The sequence below is a fragment of the Lepus europaeus genome, chromosome 1 (genome assembly GCF_033115175.1).
Source record: "Lepus europaeus isolate LE1 chromosome 1, mLepTim1.pri, whole genome shotgun sequence".
Taxonomy (NCBI): domain Eukaryota; kingdom Metazoa; phylum Chordata; class Mammalia; order Lagomorpha; family Leporidae; genus Lepus; species Lepus europaeus.
This window is the reverse complement of record NC_084827.1, coordinates 175,769,315-175,790,849: the sequence shown is the minus strand read 5'-3', so window position 1 is coordinate 175,790,849 and position 21,535 is coordinate 175,769,315. Positions and strand designations below refer to the sequence as shown.

Genomic DNA, 21,535 nt, shown 5'->3' with positions numbered 1-21,535 from the left:
ATTCTTGGGGCTGGCATTGTGGTGCGATAGCAGCACTCTGATACGGAGTGCCAATTTGAGTCCTGATTACTCTGCTTCTGATCCAGCTTCCTGCTGATGCGTCTGGGAACGCAGTGGAAGGCAGGCCACACACTTGGGCCCCTGCCACCTGTGTGGGAGATCAGAATGGAGTTCCTGGCTCCTGACTTTGGCCCGGCCCAGGTCTGGCTGCCGTGGTCATTTGTAGAGTGAACAGGCAGATGGAAAATAACTCTTTCTATCTTTCCTTCTGTTTCTGTCACTCATTAAAATAAATAAATAAATAAATAATAGCAATCCTAGCTTCAAAAAGCACTCTTACCGCTTCTGGTGTCTTTGCTGTAAGTGCACTGCCTGTCTTTTCTTCTGTTTCCATTGAGTCACTAAAATGAACAGAACCAACAATCAATAATTAAGTAAATCTTTTCTGAATACAATGTGCAATTTGTTTACACCACAGAGCTGAAGCATATGTAAGTTAGATATTCTGCAAGAAAATTATTTGTACTTCATAAGTATTACTGAAAGGAAAATAAGAAAAGATTTTAAATATCTGTAAGACAGAAGTAGCTCAGTTGAGTTTCTTCACACTAAATTTATAAAAAAACACAAAGCAATTAGACTAGCAAAATTCTTGAACAAATGCAACAAAAACAGATGACAAGATCTCTCTCTTATTCCCAAAACACAGTCAAGTGGAGACAAAACTGCCACCAACCACAATACCAGTTTTAAGTGAAGAGGTGGGATGCAAACAACTCCTAGAACTAAGCAGTCAACAGTCCCTCACAGGAAGATCTTCCCACTATAATGAGGAGAAAATGTTGGGCAGAGAATCCAAATTAAGAGCAGGGATAAAAAAATAATGTCCAGATAAAAGTGGAAAAGGAAACAGTCAGAAGATCTCAACTATAAGTCACCGTTTTCATACTGAACAAACACAAAAGAAGACCTCCTGGACAGCAGTGAAGCTAGAAACTCTCTTAAATAAGCCTTCCATGTCAAAGCTTAGGAAAGCATTGTGGCCTCCTGGTTGCACTGCCTGCAACGCTGGTATCTCATATGGGTGCCAGTTTGCTTCCTGGATGCTCCATTTTGATCCCGTTCACTGCTAATGGCTTGGGAGGGTAGCTGAGGATGCCCTAACTTTCTTGGGCTCCTGCACCCACATGGAGACCCAGATGAAGCTCCTGGCTTCAGCCTGGCCCGACCCTCGCCATTGTGGACTTTTGGGGAATCAATCAGTGGATGAAAGATCTCTCTCTTTCTCTCCCTCTAATTCTGCCTTTCAAATAAATAAAATAAAAAAGTTTAAGAAAACTAATTTCAGTAAAAGCCATTGGAAAAAAAAAATAAAATTCCATTCAATATTATAAAATTCAAAAAAGGTAAATGATACAAGACATGAAAATATTATATATTAGGATTAGAAAATCTCAGAATTTAACAGAAATAAGAAAATATTAGAAAAGAAAAAAATCACTTGAGAAATGAAGACTAACTCTGAAGAAACATACAAGCAAATAAACACAACACATAGTGAGGTAAGGAAAGCAGAAGATAATCAGAACTGTTTTTTATTTTAAAGATTTATTTATTTACCTGAGAGGTATAGACAGAGAGAGGGAGAGACAGAGAGAAAGGTCTTCTATCCACTGGTTCACTCCCAAAACAGCCACAGCGGCCAGAGCAGAGCTGATCTGAAGCCAGAAGCCAGGAGATTTTTCTGGATTTCCCATGCGGGTACAGGGGCCCAAGCACTTAGCCCATCTTCCACTGCTTTCCCAGGCCATAAGCAGAGCTGGATTGGAAGAAGAGCAGCTGGACACAAACTGGTGCCCTTAAGGGATGCCAGTGCAGCAGCCGGAGGCTTAGCCCACTACACCATGGCATCAGCCTCAAAAAACACATTTTTTTAAATCAAAAGGAAACTACATGCTATCCTCCTAAGACTGGGAACAAAATGAGGGTGTTCACTCTCATGACTTGTATTTTATAATGACTGGATATCCTAGCCAATGCAGAAAAACAAGGGGGGAAGGGGCGTAAAGATGAGACAGGAAGAAGTCAAACCATCTCCCCATTTGCAGACAATGCGATTCCTATATATGTACAAAATGTTATGAAAGGATTAAAAATGTAATAAAAGCTAATAGGTGATTTAACAAAGTTATAGGATTCAACATTACTATACAAAAATCAAATGGTTATCTACACAATAGCAACAAAAAACTGGAAATTGAAATCTCTTTTTTTTAAAGATTTTATTTATTTATTTGACAGGCAGAATTACAGACAGTGAGAGGGAGAGACAGAGAGAAAGGTCTTCCTTCCGTTGGTTCACCCCCCGAATGGCCGCCACGGCCGGAGCTATGCCAATCTGAAGCCAGGAGGCAGGTGCTTCCTCCTGGTCTCCCATGTGGGTACAGGGCCCAAACACTTGGGCCATCCTCCACTGCCCTCCCAGGCCACAGCAGAGAGCTGAACTGGAAGAGGAGCAACCGGGACTAGAACCCGGCACCCATATGGGATGCTGGCGCTGCAGGCAGAGGATTAACCAAGTGAGCCATGGTGCCGGCCCCAGAAAATTGAAATCTTAAAATATCACCAAATTATCATCAGAAACACAATTAGAAATACAAAAAATTTAAGAAACAATGTATAAAATCTCTGCACTAAAACTTATAAATCAATAGAAGAAAATTAAAGAAAACCTAAATAAATGAAAAATATTTTCAAGAATTACAAAATTCAGTAATGCCAGAATTCTTCTTCCATGTGCCCCAAACTGAAGAGATTTAACATAATCCTAATCAGAATTCCCACAGACTTATAGAAATGCAAAAAACCTAAAACAGCCAACACAATCTTAAAAAAAATAAATGAAAATTGTAGGAATTACCTGATTTCAAGACTTACTAACTTTAGTAATAAAGAAAGGGGTTCATGGGGAGCCGCTGTGGTGTAGTAGGTAAAGCCACCCGCCTACAATGCCAGCATCCCATATAGGCGCCGGTTCGAGTCCTGGCTTCTCCATTTCCAAACCAACTCTCTGCTGTGGCCTAAGAAAGAACTATAAGATAGCCCTAGTGTCTAGGCCCCTACACCTGCAAGGGAGACCTGGAAGAAGCTCCTGGCTCCTGGCTTCAGATCAGCCATTGTGGCCACTGGGAAACAAACCAACAGATGGAAGACCTCTCTCTGCCTCTTTGTAACTCTGCCTTTAAAATAAACAATAAATCTAGGGGCCAGCTCCATGGCACAGTTAGGTCAATCCTCCGCATGCAGCACTGGCATCCCATATGGGCGCTGGTTCTAGCCTCGGCTGCTCTCTTCTTCCAGTCTAGCTCTCTGCTATGCCCTGGGAAAGCAGTAGAGGATGGCCCAAGTCCTTGGGCCCTTGCCCCCACATGGGAGACTCGGAGGAAGCTCCTGGCTCCTGGCTTCGGATTGGGGCAGCTCCGGCTATTGCAGCCATCTGAGGGGTGAACCAACGGAAGGAAGATCTTTCTCTCTGTCTCTCCCTCTCACTGTCTGTAACTCTACCTCTCAAAAAAATAAATAAAATCTTTTTAAAAAAACAAATAATAAATCTAAAAAAAGAAAAAAGAAAGGGGTACCAGTAAAAGAAAAGACAAACAGATCAGACAGGAAAAAAACTATCATCACATATATGAGGGTACTCCCAACAGTTCATGGAAAATGGAACTAAAAGACAGGCTTATTTTTGTGCAAAGAAAGAACTGAAATCCATACTTATGGAGGATTACCAAAAAATTCTTGAAAATGTTTTGTGAAAAGAACTAAACATGATTCCAAAATATTTTTGCACCCAAAATAATCATGTTTTAATTCCATTTTTTCCACAAACTTTCTGAGGTACCTTTGTAATTGTTAAACAGATTTTTGTCAATGCCTCCATGTCTTTAAACAAATGGTGATATCCATATATGGAAAACAAATAACAACTTTACCTTACACCTTAACAAAGTTAAGCTGAGCTCTACCACAGACACAAACAAAACCTAACAGTATATAGTTCTTAGAAGAAAGCACAGCAGAGTATCTCTGCAACCATGAGGCTGGCAAAGAATTTTTTAGATGGAACCCCAAAATGAAAAACTGGATTCTTTAAAATGAAAATTTCTGCTCATCCAAAGACACTAGTAAGAAAATAAAAAGATAAGCCGAAGACTCAAAGAAAACATTCAAGATACATGTACTGGATTTCTATTTAAAATTTCTATTAAAATTACAATGAAACATCAGAAGAATAGTAAAGTCATTGACAACATCAAATGTCAGTAAAGCCACAGAACAACTAGGATGCTCAGACTATGCCAGTGGGAGAGTGAAATGGTCCAAGCACACAGAAAAAGTATGGCAGTTTCCTTATCAAGTTAAATGTCTAACCTGCGTTGGGCATTGTGGCACAAGTTAAGCTGCCACTTGGAGCATTCACATCCCATATGGGACTGCCAGTTTGAATCCCGGCTACTCCGGGTTTTTGATCCAGCCTCCTGCTACTGCACATGGGAAACAGCAGATGACGGCCCAAGTATTTGGCTTCCTGACACCCATGGGGAAGACCTGGATGGAGTTACTGGCTCCTGGCTTCGGCCTGGCCCAGACCTAGTTGTTGCCAGTATTTGGGGAGTGAACCAGTGGAGGTAAAACCTCTCTTCTCTGTCTCTGCCTGTCACTCTAGCTTTTAAATAAGTAAATAAATCTTTTTTAAAAATCCACCCTAAAATCTAGTCATTGCACTAGCAGAATACATATTTACTCAAAAGAAATAAAAACGTCTGTCTACAAAAAGCATCGTACCAGAATTTTTACAGTAGCTTTGTTCACTAGAAACAACAACAATGCCCATCACTCGAAGAAAACATAAACCACCTACGGCACATGAATACAATGAAATGTAACTCAGCAAAAATACAGATGCGCTGCATGCACATCAGCCTGAATGAGAAAGATCGGGAACAAAGTATCAATGCTATATAATCCCATCTTTGATATTCAATAATACAAATCTGTGGTAACAGCAATCAAAACAGTGGTTGTCTGGGGGCTGGGGAGTCGACTGCAAAGAGTACCAGAAGTTTCTGGGATGATAACGGGGCTGGTTACAGGAGTGTTTACATTGTCGAAACTCCCTGTAATGGGGCTGGCGCGATGGAATAGTGGATAAAAGCGGCTGCCTGCAGTGCCAGCATCCCACATGAGTGCCAGCTTTAGTCCTGGCTGCTCCACTTCTGATCTAGCTCCATGTTATGGCCTGGAAAAGCAGCAGAAGATGGTCCAAGTCCTTGGGCCCCTGCACCCATGTGAGAAACCCAGAGGAAGCTCCTGGCTCCAGATGGGCCCAGCTCCACCTGTTGCGGCCATCTGGGATGGAAGACCTCTCTCTCTTCCTCTGCCTGTCACTGTGCCTTTCAAATAAATGAATAAATCTTAAAAAAAAAAAAAAAAAAAAAAAAAGGAAACAACCTCCTCCCTGTACTTACACTTAAGATATCTGTAGTTACCTATGTTTAAGTTATTAATCAATTAAAAGAAAAAATAATTGAAGCAGAAAAGGATTCAAAAGAAAGTAACAAATACAGAAGATGGGCAAAGTCAATGCAACATACCTATAATAGGAGGCCTCCACCGGAGAAAAATAAAGTCAAGTAACAAAAAGTAAAAATAAACTTCAAAGAAAACCTGAAGTAGGAATATTTTTACATTTTTGAGGACTGGCAAGAAGGTCAGTGAAGTCAGAAGGCAGAGCATAAGGAGAAGTGAGGGGAATGGAGAAGCCATACCTACCACCTACTGGTAGTCCCATATGGAATGTGAATGCTCCAAGTGGCAGCTTAACTTGTGCCACAATGCCCAACGCAGGTTAGACATTTAACTTGCTAAGGAAACTGCCATACTTTTTCTATGTGCTTGGACCATTTCACTCTCCCACTGGCATAGTCTGAGCATCCTAGTTGTTCTGTGGCTTTACTGACATTTGATGTTGTCATGTACAGCCCTGTAGGTTACTTTCAGAACTTATAATTTTATTTGAAATATATTTTGAAGGTATTAGAGGTTGAGAGGGGTGTGACATCTTATTTTGCTTCAGAAGAACTCTCACTGCTAAAGTGGACAATTTCAGAACGAAAGTAAGCAGGCATAACTAAGACACACAAACATTTTCAAAAAGTGGTCCAAATGTGTTAAGGAAATACATGAAATCCAGCACTGTGGTGTGGTGGGTAAAGCCTCCGCCTGCAGTGCCAGCATCCCATATGGGCACTGGTTCCAGACCCAGCTGCTCTACTTCTGACGAAGCTCTCTGCTATAGCCTGGGAAAGCAGTGGAAGATGGCCTAAGTCCTTGGGACCCTGCACTGTGTGGGAGACCCGGAAGAAGCTCCTGACTCCTGGCTTCGGATCAGTGCAGCTCCAGCCATTGCAGCCAACTGGGGAGTGAACCAGCGGGTGGAAGACACCGCCCATCCTCACCTCCGCCTATCTGTAACTCTGCTTTTCAAATAAATAAATATTTTTTTTAAGATACTATACCAGCATATGATATTTATGTATCTCATTCTAATAAAAGCACAAAAAGCTGAGAATGTTTCTTACTTTGCAACTATCCAACCCAGATATTTAAAAGTTAGTCCACTTAACCTATCTGAAATTTTTAACTTACTTGATTAAATAGTACATAAACTGTCTACTAGGCCTCTCAACCAGAGAATCCCTTTTACTTCTCTCCAGAAGAGTCTACTCTTTGACTTTCCTTATTACGCCTAGCATAATGCATAACAGAACAAGAGCCTTTACAGACCACGATGACTTTACTACCTAAAAAAGTTAAGGGTTAAATTTATTTTTAGAATATGCCGTCTATGACTATTCTACCTATTCCCAAAATATAATAAAGATTGTTCAATTAGTTCTAATGCAGAAAATGATACTTATACCTGTCTTTCTCAGATCCTGTGACAGTACCCGTATTGGTGGATCCAGGTACAGAAGCAATAGGAGTGCCAACAGTTCGAAGATTCTGGATTACAGATGATAAAAACTGCTGGCTAGCACTTTCATACAAATCAAAACAAATCTGATAAGCCATCAGGAGGTTGTCTTCCTTCACCAGTTTTTCTAAGACATCACTCACGGCCTGAGGGTCATCTAAGAAAATTAAGCACTGAAATGGAGATGAAGAACAATTATAATTGGAAACTTCATCTATAAGGTACTGACAGGGTAACAATCAACAACAGAGAAAATCGTAAGTGTAAACACAGGCACACTGGTCAAGCACTCTTTCTAAACCCAGCACTAGATGTTTTCCTGAAAATGGCATCTATCTGGGATAAAGAAAAGCCATGCAAATCTATTCAGAGCTCCTAATACTGGCAATTAGCAGTATTCAACATTGGCTGCAGAATGAATCCTGGCTTCTTTAAACCTTAACCACATCTAAGAGCTTAACTTGTGTTTTTCTTCCTTACCACACATTGTAGGAGACAAGCCTGACCTAGCATAAGAGGCATTAAAATCACCGTATTAGAAAGTATTTCTCCTTCTACTCTTATAATCGGCCATTAAATAAAATTATCCAATAAAGTTGGGATTTTTAAGAATTCAATTTAAATTTTAATCTTTGGGGGAACAGAGCTGTGGCATAGCAGGTAAAGCCACTGCCTGCAGTGCTGGCATCTCACATGGGCGCCAGTTTGAGTCCCGGCTGCTCCACTTCCAATCCAGCTCTCTGCTATGGCCTGGGAAAGCAGCAGAAGATGATCCAGGTCCTTGGGCCCCGCACCCTCCTGGGAGACCCAGAGGAAGCTCCTGGCTCCTGGCTTTGGATCGGCACAGCTTTGGATCAGCGCAGCTCTGGCTGTTGCAGCCATCTTGGGAGTGAACTAGCGGATGGAAGACCTCTCTCTCTCTCCCTCTGACTCTCCTTCTCTGTGTAACTCTGACTTTCAAATAAATAAATAAATCTTTAAAAAAATTCTTTGGTTCCCTCAGTAGCAAGTAATTCAACTTCAATGTAAACACATTAATCAAAACTATTAGATTAAAAACAGGAAATAATGTTAATAAATTAAGTGACCAATAACAGAGGAAGAAATGGTTAAGTAAGGCAAAGTACACACACTGAATGAATAGTGCACAATCAAGAGTGAGCATAAGAATTTATGGAAAAATGCTAAGTTGAAGGCTATACGCAATTGCTACTGTTTGCCTCCACGAAAGGAAACTTGGCTGCCAGAAGAGTCATGAAAAGACTTATCACTGTTTATCCTATGGTTCTTGTTAAATTTTAACCACGTTACATATTTTTTGCATATTTTTGGGTATGCATTTGTTGCACCAACGCCTGGGTTTCAATCACAGCTCTACTTCTGACTCTAGCTTCCTGCTAATGTGTACCTTGGGAGGCAGCAAGTGGTAGCTCAAATACTTGGGTCCCTGCCACCCATGTGGAAAACCAGGATTAAGTTCCTTGTTCTGGGCTTCAACCTGGCCCAGGCCCGGATATTGGGGCATTTGAGGAGTAAAACAGCAAATGGGAGATCTTTCTGTTTCTACCTTTGCTTTTCAAATAAATAAGTTTTAAAAATGCTCAATATACTTTTCAACAATCAAAGAGGACAAGTTAAAAATAACTGCCTCTAATGAAGCTGTACAGAGAAACAGGACAGGGCATTACTACTTTTCATATGAAGTTTTTAAAAAACTACTTTAAAATACCACTAAAAATTTAGAAGCAAACAGAACTCCAAAAACTGCAAGGAAACACACTATCACACGTTAAATTGACTTTAGGGCATGCGCTGCAGGCTAAACTGCTGCCTGGGACACGTGCGTCCCCTACCAGAGTGCCAGCTCAAGTCCTGGCTATTCTGCTTCTGATTCTGATTTACTTCCTACTAATGTGTCTGGGAAGGCAGCAGAAGATGGCCCATGTGGGAGACTTGGATTAAGTTCTAGCCTTCTGGTTTAAGCCTGGCCTAGCCGTAAACCAGCAGATGGAAGATCTTTTTCTGTCTCTCCCTCTCTGTTACCCTGTTTTTCAAGTGAACAAATAGCTAAGTCTTAAAAATAAAAATTTAAGTTGACTTTGAGTGATATAAAAAGTCAACATCAAAAGTAAACCTCAGCTGATTTAAATGTGAATATTTTTTCTTTCAGCATTTCTTTGTTGCAAACTTGCTTTAAAAAGCATGCTTTAAAAGAATGTTTTAAGCTAATTTTTTAAAAAGTATAGAGGATGAAAATACACGAGAGCACTTTATAACGAAAAAATAAGAGTAAAATCCTATTCTCTAAGTAGAACATAAAACTACATGTACAATGTTAAAAAGCCAAATGTACACCTCTAGTCAATAAAACCCAGCACAGCAATCCGAAAGCACGCAGTTGGTCTACACATGGCGATAAGCAGGGGAAATACGCATCACCTCTGTGAAAATGTCCAAGTAAAGGGAAAGACTTTATACTTTATGTATTCAACTGAATTTTGTTTTAAATGTACAAATTTGTATAGGAAAAGGTAAAAATGTACCCCAAGGTTCGCTTGTGTTTGGGTAATGAAACCACAGGTAATTTTTAAACTTTGAATTATAGAATGGCATAATATAGTATAGGTTGTGTTTTCACTTTAGTTTTCCTTGTTTGCAGAATTTCCTTAATGCTTGGATTATTTTCTAAATGAAAAAGCAATATGTAAAGAGAATGAATTCTTACAAATTAGCTTTTCAGTGTTGTGAGATGTTTCTTATCAGTAAAACAGAATAGAGGGGCTGGCGCTGTGGGCAGTGGGTTACAGCCCAGCCTGCAGTGCTGGCAGCCCATGGTGGGTGCCGTTTCAAGTCCTGGCTGCTCTACTTCCTATCCAGCTCTTTGTGATGATGTGGGAAAGCAGGAGAAGATGCCCCAAGTCCTTGGGCCCCTGCATCTGCGTGGGAGACCTGGAAGAAGCTCCTGGCTTTAGATCAGCTCAGCTATGGCCACTGCGGTTATCTGGGGAGTGAACCAGTGGATGCAAGATCCCTCTAACTCTCTTTCTCTCTCGCTTTACCTTTCCTAACTCTTTCAAATAAATAAAATAAATCCTTAAAAAAAAAAAAAAAGGGGGGGGAATAGGAATCACATGCCTTATCTTCGCAGGGCTACTGTGAGGATCAACTGAGATACATGTAAGAAGCCATCACTATAATGTAATAAAAAAAGTAATATAATTTACTGGGGTGTAAATAAGCTCAGCAGAGTATGCAGTAATGCAATTACCTGGCAAACATTGATGAAATCAGGCTTCTCCAAGTTCATGTAGATCTTAACTAGAACTCTCAGGACTTTATTCCGAAACTGTTTATTCTGCATTAAAGACATGCAGAGCTTTAGACTGTACGCCAGCATCCCTGGGACATCGTTCTGAAAGAGATAATTGAAAGATACATCTTTATGTGGTTACTGAAGCAGTGTTTCTTTAGAAATGGAATTCATCTATCTTAAGTCATGCAAGGCAATCAATGATTTAAACCTCTTAAACAAAAAACTAACTTTTTAACCATTTTGGATGAAAAATTTTAAAGAAATACGTATTTCCATATCTTCACACACACACAAAAAGGGACTGAAAAAATATTTAGTATGGCCTGGGATCTCCACCTCAGGAACACAGTACACTGTAACAGAGTGATGCTGTTTCCTATAAAAAATATCCAGCTGGCCACATACTGGCTATGCCTTCCCTGGTGGCTGCTCGCTGCCTTCTACCTTGCTCCTAGACTCCCCTGACCTATCACCTGTATTCACTCACCAGCCAGGAAACACAATGTGGTACACCTCTAGCTCTCCTACACCTACCTAGTACTCTTACAAAGAAACTGTGACCTAGACAGACAACGTGTTTGTGGTTCTCAACACACTTAACAACTGTGATACCACTCTAACAACATAAATAAGCATACTGAAGGGCTATAGAAGAGTTTCTCAAAAAAGTCAGTTATGATTCACCAGTAGATAATGAAATCAACATGGTATGGCTAGTTTTAGAAAAGTTAAATACAATTTAAAAATATCAGTTATATCACAAGTAGTGACATAGGTATTTTTTCCTAAGATTTAAGTTATATACCTATGTGCGCTGGGATGCAAAATAAGATGCGTTACCTACTCTGCCTTAAAAAACATACACACACACACCATATTTATCATCCTTTTACCTCATCTGCTTACTTGTTTCACTGCCCGTTTTCCTTCTAGATTCCCTCAATAGACTGTTTTGGGAGGGAACCTCGGTGATCCTGTTTCTAAATCTTCAATGCTTAGAACAATGTCAGGCACACAGAAGGCATTCAAAATATATTTGCTTGACGAATGAGAACAAATACTTCAACTGTACTCACATGAAGACAAGGAAAGGCTACCACTGCTCAAAAATGAAACAAAACGAAGCAGGGGCCGTTCCACCAGAGCAGGGCATTCATTCATTTACTCATTAAGGAATTCTTACTCCTGCTGCTCATCACTGACTCTGTCTTTGGGAACACAGTAGCAAAAAAAGTACCAAGTACCTGTCCTGACAGAGCTCATAATCTACCGGAAAACACGATAAATTAACAAATGATAAAAGCTATGGAAAAAAACACACGAGATTAACAAGAGATAGACCTAGTCTTTGCAGTCGGGCTGGGAGGGTATGGATGTTGGGGACTAATTGAAAGCTCTATAAACAAGTGGTAATTGAGCTCAGTACTGAATCACAAACAGGAAAGAAACAGTTAAAGAAAGGGAAAAGCATTTTTTGGCTGGATGAATGGGGTAGGGCTCATCTAGACGAGAAAAAGCCGAAATGGCTGGAGTGTCATGGTGAAGGTCAGGTGGTGTGCAAAGTGGGCCTGCAGAGTAATGTTCATTTAACACAGTCTTGGCCCCTTTCTCACCACTTTAGTTGGTGACTCACGATTGTCTTCATTAGTGTAAAACACCCCAAATTAGGACTCTGGTTTGTAGTTTTAACCATAATAAATACATAAAAGTAGTAGTTTGGCAGTTCAGCCTTCTGACAAAGAAGATGCTAATTAATTAATACAACTTCCAAAAAAGATTTCAAGTGAATAAAAAAAATGTGGTATAAACACGAAGCACAACTAAGCTTCAAAAACACCTGGCAAACATTTACTATTTCTAAAATTAGATTTTTCACAATCCATGCTCTTTACAGTTTAAATAATTTGCTTTGCTGGGGCTGGCGCTGTGGCGCAGCAGGTTAAAGTCCTGGCCTGAAGCATCCCATATGGGCACCGGTTCTAGTCCTGGCTGCTTCTCTTCTGATCCAGCTCTCTGCTGTGGCCTGGGAAAACAGTAGAAGATGTCCCAAGTCCTTGGGCCCCTGCACCAGTGTGGGAGACTGGGAAGAAGCTCCTGGCTCCTGACTTCAGATCAGCTCAGCTCCAGCTGTTGCTGCCATCTAGGGAGTGAACCAGCAGATGGAAGACCTCTCTCTCTGTAACTCTTTCAAATAAATAAAATAAATCTTTAAAAAAAACAATTTGCTTTGCCAATTTTTTTAACAACAATCTCTAAAATGACATCATCGGGGTCAGCGCTGTGGTATAGTGGGTAAAGCCACAGCCCCCAGTGCTGGCATCCTTTATGGGCACCAGTTTGAGTCCCCCCTGGTGCATTTCCAATCCAGCTTTCTGGTATGGCCTGGGAAAGCAGTAGAAGGTGGCCCAGGTCCTCGGGCCCCTGCACCTACATGGGAGACCTGGAAGAAGCTCCTGGCTCCTGGCTTCAGATTGGCCTAGCTCTGGCTGTTGCAGCTATTTAGGGAGTGACCCGATGGATGGAAGACCTCTCTCTCTCTCTCTGCCTTTCAAATAAACAAATCTTTAAAAAAATATAAATAAATTATCTACCTACCGACTCCAATATGGTCTTCTCAAAGACATCCAGTCTTCGTGTCTCCAGAGCAATGCCAATTGCCTGCTTGTATTTGTGATCATCTAGGCATCGCTGGAACATTTTATTCACAATACCTTCCAATCTCTGGTCAATTGGCTTTTTTTCTCCTTCAGGCAAATCTGCATTTTCTACACACTGTTTGGTGTAATGATCAATGCATTTTGCTATGAGAAAATAAAAAAACTGTGATTACCTTGTAAATTAGACTAATCTACCAGAAAAGACAATGTTTACATGATGTTTACATATATTCATATATACTTAAAGGGATAAGCAAATTTTAAAATGTCAGATGTGGAAGAAACCATGGTGTGTATTGTAATAACCATTCAGGCTCACCACAATACAGATACTTATTGATTTCTTGTATTAGAAATTATATAAATTGATAACTCATTACTCATATAATCTCATTTAATCCTTTTATGCAATAGTATGTTCATTGGATTAGAGAACAATAACCACTGAAATAATTAGCACTTAGTTGGAGCACAGATTAAAAAAACAGTCTGTATAAAAATATTATAGGAATATTTTGAATTTCCAGTTAAAATAAAATTTGGCAACATCAAATTCAGAACAAAAAATGCTGTATATAAGTACACCAGAGCATGAAATAAGCCAAGAAGATAAATATTACCAGATGGAAGACAATTACCTATTATAGTCTCCACATATTCAGAGTTATCATTGACATTGAAGAGGTCACCTGCCCCAAGAGCATAATTCAGAGACTCCTCAAAAGCACCCAGGTGATAAAACACTTTAGAGGCCACCAAGGCTGCAAACTGTCTACTCCGGAAACCTTCATCTTCATACAAAACTTCTCTGAAAGAAATTAGGAGACACAGGCCCAGTTCAAACTGTGTTTAAAAAAAAAAAAAAAAATCCCAAATCAAATAAACCACAATTTACTAGCAGCAAATTGCTGAACGAGTGAACGAGTTAATAAGCCACAAGACCCACAGCCATAGACAGAATTGGTCTAGTTCTTTCAGTTTATATAAGTTAAGTAATATCTTACATTTTGTCTACCGACTCAGAAATTTCTGCCCAGAAGTCATTGACAACTGCATTCAATTTGTGTAGTGCAAATTCCTGTAGGAGATAAAACCAAAATTTTATTTTAAGACATACAATTATACTTCCTTTAAAAGTTTCCAGCAGGGGATAGCATCACAGCACAGGTTAAGCTGATGCCTTCGTAGCTGACATCCATAAAAGTACCAGTTCGAATCCTGGCTGCTCTACTTTCAATCCAGCTACGTGCTAATGCACCTGGGAAAGCAGTAGAAGATGGCCCCAGTGCCTGGGCCCCTGCACCCACGTGGGAGATCTGGATGGAGTTTTCCAGGCTTCTGGTTTTGACCTGGCCCAGCCCTGGCCATTGAAGCCATTTGGGGAGTGAAGCAGTCAATGAAAGATCTCTCTTTCTGTCTTCCCTCCCTCTATGTAACTCAGCCTTTCAAATAAATTAAAAAAAAAAAAAAAAAAAAAAAAAAAAAGTTTCCAGTAAATCAATGACCAAATCCTCAGTAATGTTCACTAAAACTTCTAATGTATGAGAGAAATTTACCAACTGCCATAGTTTCTCTTGGGTACATTTTCTGTTCCCAATCATAAAACATCAGATTAATTATATTGTTACATTACCTATCATAATGAACATTTTTACCCTTTTAATATGTAAAATTGACTCCAGGTTGCTAGCTTAGATGTAAATGAATTAGGTGTCTAAACACACTAGAAGTACAGTGCAAATTTTCATCAAATGAAAATAATTTTATATATGTGTAATGTGTGGGGCCGGTGTTGTGGTGCAGCAGGTAAAGTTGCTGCCTGTAATGCCAGCATCCCATTTGGCTGCTGATTCATGTCCTAACTGCTCCACTTCCAATTCAGCTCCCTGCTGGTGGCCTGGGAAAAGCAGAAGATGGCCCAAGTACTTAATCCCCTGTCACCAATGTGGGAGACCTGGAAGAACTTCCTGGTTCCTGGCTTTGGCCTGGCCCAGCTCTGGCTGTTACAGCCATTTGGGGAGTGAACCAGTGGTTGGAAGATCTCCCCGGCCCCCTCCCTCCCTTTCTCTCTATAACTCTGATTTTCAAATGAGTAAATACATCTTTTTTAAAAACATGTGTTATGTAAGCACTTTTTGTGCTGTTCATAAAGAAATTGGAGGCTTATTCAAATACCATGTTGTGATTTATTTGCCTTAGCTTTGTTAAACTCCAGGCCAACCAACTGCTATTGCCAAAATTCCGTCTTCTCTCTATGCTTCATGACTAGCTACAGGTGGGCAAGCAGCTACTTTAAATGATGGAAGACAGCAAAGAGCTTCACAGTGTCCACAGTAAGCTGAGTTACCATTTCTTCAACTCATACCTTAAGTTGTGGTTCTTCTTCATCCAGAAGAGAAATAATTCCAGCTATAAAACAAAAAGTATATCGTTATTATGAAACATACTAAGATGGAAATCAGTACTTGGTCAAAAATGCACAATAGCTGGAAAAAGTTTTTTTCTGAGAAGTAACTTTACTGGAGCAATAATATTTTTCTTTAAAACTGTAAAGGTTTATATTTCAAAGTTTAAGAATGAACTCTTTGTTATCAAACCCTCATAACACCATACATATCATCACATCAAATGCCTAATTCAATGGTTTTCAAAGTGTAGTCTGAGGTCAACTGCATTAGTATAACCTGGTAACATGTTAGAAATGCAAATTCTTAACTCCACTCCAAAAATTACAGGGCTGGGGCCCAACAACCTGGCTATAAGACTTTCCCGTGATTCCTAGGCTCACTATAGCTTGAAAACCACGGGCCTACTATTTTAATGATCAAGATGGGAAACTTTCACATACAATTTTAGAACAACTATTCACACAAAAGAAACCAAAAATTTACAAAAAAGGTATTTTTCATCATGTTAAATCTATGTAAAATATTTCAATTACTTCAAGGTACCTCCTTACCATCACAAGTAACCTGGAAGGTTTTACTAATGATGAGCAATCTTACTTACTCTGAATTCAACCACCCCTCACCTTATCCATGAGGCATTGGCTCTGACACAGGACAGTAAAACAAGCAACTGTGCTCTCCAAAAGCATTTACCGGGAAATGAAATACCCTCAGGGGTCAAAGGGATTCTTAGAAAAAAGATTTGGAGGGCCGGCGCCGCGGCTCACTAGGCTAATCCTCTGCTTTGCGGCACTGGCACATCGGGTTCTAGTCCCGGTCGGGGCACCGATCCTGTCCCGGTTGCCCCTCTTCCAGGCCAGCTCTCTGCTGTGGCCAGGGAGTGCAGTGGAGGATGGCCCAAGTGCTTGGGCCCTGCACCCCATGGGAGACCAGGATAAGCACCTGGCTCCTGCCATCGGATCAGCGCGGTGCGCCGGCCGCAGCACGCCTACTGCGGCGGCCATTGGAGGGTGAACCAATGGCAAAAGGAAGACCTTTCTCTCTGTCTCTCTCTCACTGTCCACTCTGCCTGTCAAAAAAATAAATAAATAAAAGAAAAAAAAAAAAAGAAAAAAGATTTGGAGGCCAGCACCGCGGCTCAATAGGCTAATCCTCCGCCTTGCGGCGCCGGCACACCGGGTTCTAGTCCCGGATGGGGCGCCGGATTCTGTCCGGGTTGCCCCTCTTCCAGGCCAGCTCTCTGCTGTGGCCCAGGAGTGCAGTGGAGGATGGCCCAAGTGCTTGGGCCCTGCACCCCACGGGAGGCCAGGAGAAGCACCTGGCTCCTGCCTTCAGATCAGTCCGGTACACCGGCCATGGCGGCCATTGGAGGGTGAACCAATGGCAAAGGAAGACCTTTCTCTCTGTCTCTCTCTCTCTCACTGTCCACTCTGCCTGTCAAAAAAAAAAAAAAAAAAAAGATTTGGGAAATTACTGTTATTACAACACAAAGGAAATCAAACTATCTCTCAAATATGCTTCCCATATAGATCTTAAAATTACTCTGGAATATTGAGCTAACACTGATCTAATTAAAAAATGTTAAGACAACTTTAGTTAGATGTAGCCATTTCTAACAGATAAGGGTAGACTTGCCAAGTAGCTTCAAAAGTCTCAGAGGAGGCATACAGGAAAGGATACAAAACTTACCGAGCAAAACTAGGGCACACTGGGGGCCAGCACTGTGGCACAGTGGGAAAAGTCGCTGCCTGCAGTGCCAGCATCCCATATGGGCACTGGTCCAAGTCCTGGCTGCTCCACTTCTATCTCTCTACTATGGCTTGGGAAAGCTGTAGAAGATGGCCCAAGTCCTTGGCCCCTGCACCTGCATGGGAGACCTGGCAGGGGACCAGAAGAAGCTCCTGGCTCCTGATCAGCCTAGCTCTAGCTGTTATGGCCATTTGGAGAGTGAACCAGTGGATGGAAGACCTCACTCTCTCTGTCTCTGCCTCTGTGTAACTCCGCCTTTCAAATAAATCTTTTTTTTTTTTTTTTTTTTTTGACTGGCAGAGTGGACAGTGAGAGAGAGAGAGACAGAGAGAAAGGTCTTCCTTTGCCGTTGGTTCACCCTCCAATGGCTGCCGCAGCCGGCACACCGCGCTGATCCCAAGGCAGGAGCCAGGTGCTTCTCCTGGTCTCCCATGGGGTGCAGGGCCCAAGCACTTGAGCCATCCTCCTCTGTACTCCTGGGCCATAGCAGAGAGCTGGCCTGGAAGAGGGGCAACCGGGACAGAATCCGGCACCCCGACTGGGACTAGAACCCGGTGTGCCGGTGCCGGTAGGCGGAGGATTAGCCTGTTGAGCCACACCACCGGCCATAAATAAATCTTTAAAAAAAAAACCAAACAACTAGGGCGTACTACTATTCCAACAAGTATAAAAGCAGACAAAAAAACTTTCTGGAACCCTAGCTTGGTATGATAAGTCCAGAGAGAGACACTGAATTAACAGCATAAACAGGAAACAAACTCTAAAATGCAGCCGGTGTGGGGGAGGGAGGCAAACCAGTGATTTGGATTAGGTGACAGGCTAGAGTGTTTCAAGTGTACAACAGATCATAAACACTAAAAATGCTACTGGTTACTCATTATCATCCACAGTGTGTCTGAATGGCTTTTACAAAAAGAGATGGGTTTTTATGCTTTTCTTGGTTTCACTTGTGACTGATTTGCTACATGGTTTTCCTGGTTTTAGAAAGTCAACCTTTGGGTAGACCTAAAAAGGACAGAACTGAATTAAATACTCCATGTTCCATACTTACTATCTTTAAAACAAAAACAAACGGAACTCTGCTCTGGATGGGGGAGAGAATGGGAGAGGACAAAGTTAGCTAAAACTCTCTCATGCTAAAATAGGAACTTAGTAGATACTGTCTGAAGTTGCTGAATTAAGTTATGGCAATATGTGGGTATTATTTGTAAATATAAAGTTATGTTCCAAAAGACACACCTTCAAAGCAGAAGGCAGTTTCCTCCATAGATCAGTAAGAAAGGAGAGTGGGAGACTACTGTTTTAAAACTTTTCAGTGGGGCCGGCGCTGTGGCACAGCAGGTAAAGCCACCACCTACAATGCTGGCATCCCACACGGGTGCCGGTTTGAGTCCTGGGTGCTCCTCTTCCAATCCAGCTCCCTGTTAATGTGCCCAGGAAAGCAGCAGCAGATGCCCCAAGTGTTTGGGCCTCTGCACCCACGTGGGAGACAGGGAAGAAGCTCTTGGCTCTGGCCTGGCCCAGCCCTGGTTGTTGCAGCCATCAGAGGTGTAAACCAGTGGCTCTCTCTCTCTAGGTCTCTCCCTCTCTCTCTGTAACTCTGCCTTTCAAATAAATAAAACTTTGGAAAAAAAAAACAAACATGTTTTTAGCACTATTTCCTTGTATTTTGTTAAAAAAAAAAAAAAAAAGCCCAATCCACTGAATTTCACATCTCCCTCTGCTAACCACCTACCTCCATCTCCTCTCTCTCTCTGCTCTCTTCCACATCACAGCTCTTAAAAAAAATTAACTGTGTATGTGGACCTTTTATTCACCACTGTGTTCCGAGTTCCCAGTGGACAAATGAATGAATGAGCTGACTAGTCCACAGCAGAAGCGGAACACCGGCTCATTTAGCACCTGGGACAGATCCCAAGCCAAAATGAGCCGTAGGACAGGAAACAAAGCAGTGAAAGTAAAAGGTAAAAGGTTTGGTGCAGAAATTGACAAGCAATGAGATAAACTTATCAAACGGTAGTAATACATACATATTGCACTATCATCACAGAATCTCAGGGTAGGACCTCAAAAATCATTCATCACACCACGGTACACGGAAACAGGCCCGAACTCTCTTGTGTTCCCACAAACTCCCTCTCAGCCTCTGCTTAAAAGACTCGATGGGCTGACTCACTGATGTGACTGGCTCCGGCTCTCTTCACTCAAGCCCTGCTCTGCCCTTCTGCCCTGAGCCCAGCAGCGTCCTAACTGTGGGCACTGCAAGCAGGCTGCCCAAATTCCCCAGGCGAGAAACAACAGTGAATGGGCAGGGGAACCAGCAAGGCAACTGCCCAACAGTGAGGGAGAGCTGGCAGCCAGGGAGCTGAGGGAGCCAGCGAGTCTAACCCAGTGGGGAGGAGACCCGGAGCCGAGGGAGGTCCCGAGGGGGAATCTGAGGCCGAGAGAACGCAGCAGCCGCACAGAGGCCGGCGCCATCGGGACGGGAGTGCGAACAGGCAGGCAGATCCCGCGGGCCTCTGGCTACGTCTGCATTGTATCCTAAACACAGGAAATACGCGGTCAAAAGGAAGATCTGACTGCAAGAAAAGAGTGGACTGCAAGGAGGTGATTAAAAAAAAAAGTAAAATAAAACGCCAAGTGTTAAGGTGGTCACAGTGACCCAGAGGAGAGACAGGTGATGCGGAGCCAGGTAAGGGATGGATCTGACCAGAACGCGGCCCGCAAGGGAGAGTTTAGTTCACCTTCAGGGAGTTCAGAACGGAAAAGTCTTCCTGCCGCCTCCCAGTCACCGGTACCCGGTGGGCAAGAGCCCAACTGCAGCAGCAGGTGCTTGGGGACAATCGCGCTGCGCCCCCACGCGGGTCCCCGACCAACCCCCACGACCGCACGGCTCTGGGCTCCCCAGCACGCGGGCCACCACGGGTGTGACAGCCGGGGGACCCTTCCTACTTAGCACTCGCGGCCCGTTCCTGACCTCAGCTTAAAAACGAGCCCGCGAGGGACCCATTTCCAACCCCGCCCGCAGTGAGTTTGCCTTGGCAGGGCCGGGCCCAGGGACGTCGCGGGCCCCACGCCCCTGAACGCCTGGGCGGCTCGAGCACAGGGAAGGGTCCGTCAGCACGGAGGGTCAGGGCACGGAGACCCCGGCCGGCCACGCGCCATCGCCCCTTGAGCCTCGTCTCTACAGAGGGCCCCGCTCACCTCACCCCGAGGAGCAGGGCTCGGCCGGGTGCACCTGCTGGGAAGGGCTACAGCCCCCTAGCCGCACGCGAACACCCGCAGCCACAGGACAGACCGCCCCGGGCTGGGGGTCGCGTCGGGTCCGGGCACGGGGGTGTGGCGGGCCAGGGGCGCCGGCGCGGTCCGCCCAGCTCGGCTCCCCGGGGCAGCCGCGGGGCCCGACCCCAGCCCCCGGCCCGGGAGCGCGCCTGGAGCAGCGAGGGGCCGCGCGGGCCGGCGGCCGGCCAGGAGGTGCCCAGTCACCCGCCCTGACTCAGCTAAAAGCCGGCGCGGCCGCGGCTCCTCCCTCCGGGCGCCGGCGCCCGGCCGCACTCACCGGCCGAGGTAATCATGGCTGCGCCCAGCACTCGCGCGTCGGCTCGCTCGCCGTCCGGACCGCGCCGCGGATCTGTCAGAGCAGGGCCCCCAGAGCTCCGAGACCCGTTCACGCTCCGCGGTGCGCGGCTCAGTCAGTCTCCTCCTCGGGCCGCCGGCTCGCTTCGACCCAGGACCCCGCCCGCCGCGGGGCTGCCCCCCGCCCCGCCTGCGGCCCGGAGCGAATCCGCCTCCGGGCTGCGTGCTCTGAGACGCCGGCGCCCCGCCGCAGCCCGCCGGAAAAGCTACACAGAGAGCCCCGTTGTTCTCGCTAGCCCTCCTCGGCGTCAGAACTCGGAAGCCGTGCGGACGCTGGTTTGCACCTGGGGACAGGCATCAGGATGGCCACCTGCAGAGAGAGGCCCCCACGATCCCCCGCCATTGTGCAGAGACTGGGTGTCAGGGGAGGCGCGGGCGGCGCGCGCATTGCCACCTGCTGGCTGGGAGGTCTCCCTGCAGCAGTGCGCTCCCCAGCCGACACGGGGAGTTGGGGAAAAGTGACTTTTCTTTTTCTGTCTTCAAAAGAAATCCTCACAGAAGTGCTTTGTTATCGTACCGAATCAATGAGTAGGCATTGATTAATGATAAAGTGCAACAATGAAGGCTTTTCATTGCCTTTGGGACAGTTAATACTACACATCAGTGCGTTTAGAAACTCAGAAGTATAAAAATGGACTTCTTGTGTGATGAAAGTTCCCAAAGAGGGGTGGGGAAGTCGAGTATCTTTTCCCGCCCTCCGCGCAGTTCCTCTCCTTCCTCCTAGCAATGGGTCCCT

The 21,535-nt window shown here is 43.8% G+C and overlaps 1 protein-coding gene across 1 annotated transcript in view; it reads right to left on the bottom strand.

The window, feature by feature from the left end:
• PSMD1 (proteasome 26S subunit, non-ATPase 1) overlaps nt 1-20,868 on the bottom strand; it is a 98,700-nt gene extending 77,832 nt beyond the window's left edge. The window contains exons 1-8 of the mRNA XM_062193382.1: nt 20,723-20,868; nt 15,372-15,415; nt 14,011-14,084; nt 13,645-13,814; nt 12,945-13,150; nt 10,305-10,448; nt 6,983-7,209; nt 341-401 (exon numbers count right to left, since the gene is read on the bottom strand). Coding sequence (XP_062049366.1) covers nt 341-401; nt 6,983-7,209; nt 10,305-10,448; nt 12,945-13,150; nt 13,645-13,814; nt 14,011-14,084; nt 15,372-15,415; nt 20,723-20,738 — 942 coding nt within the window. The 5' untranslated portion in view covers nt 20,739-20,868. The remainder of the gene's footprint in view (nt 1-340; nt 402-6,982; nt 7,210-10,304; nt 10,449-12,944; nt 13,151-13,644; nt 13,815-14,010; nt 14,085-15,371; nt 15,416-20,722) is intronic.
• Nucleotides 20,869-21,535: the final 667 nt, after the last annotated feature.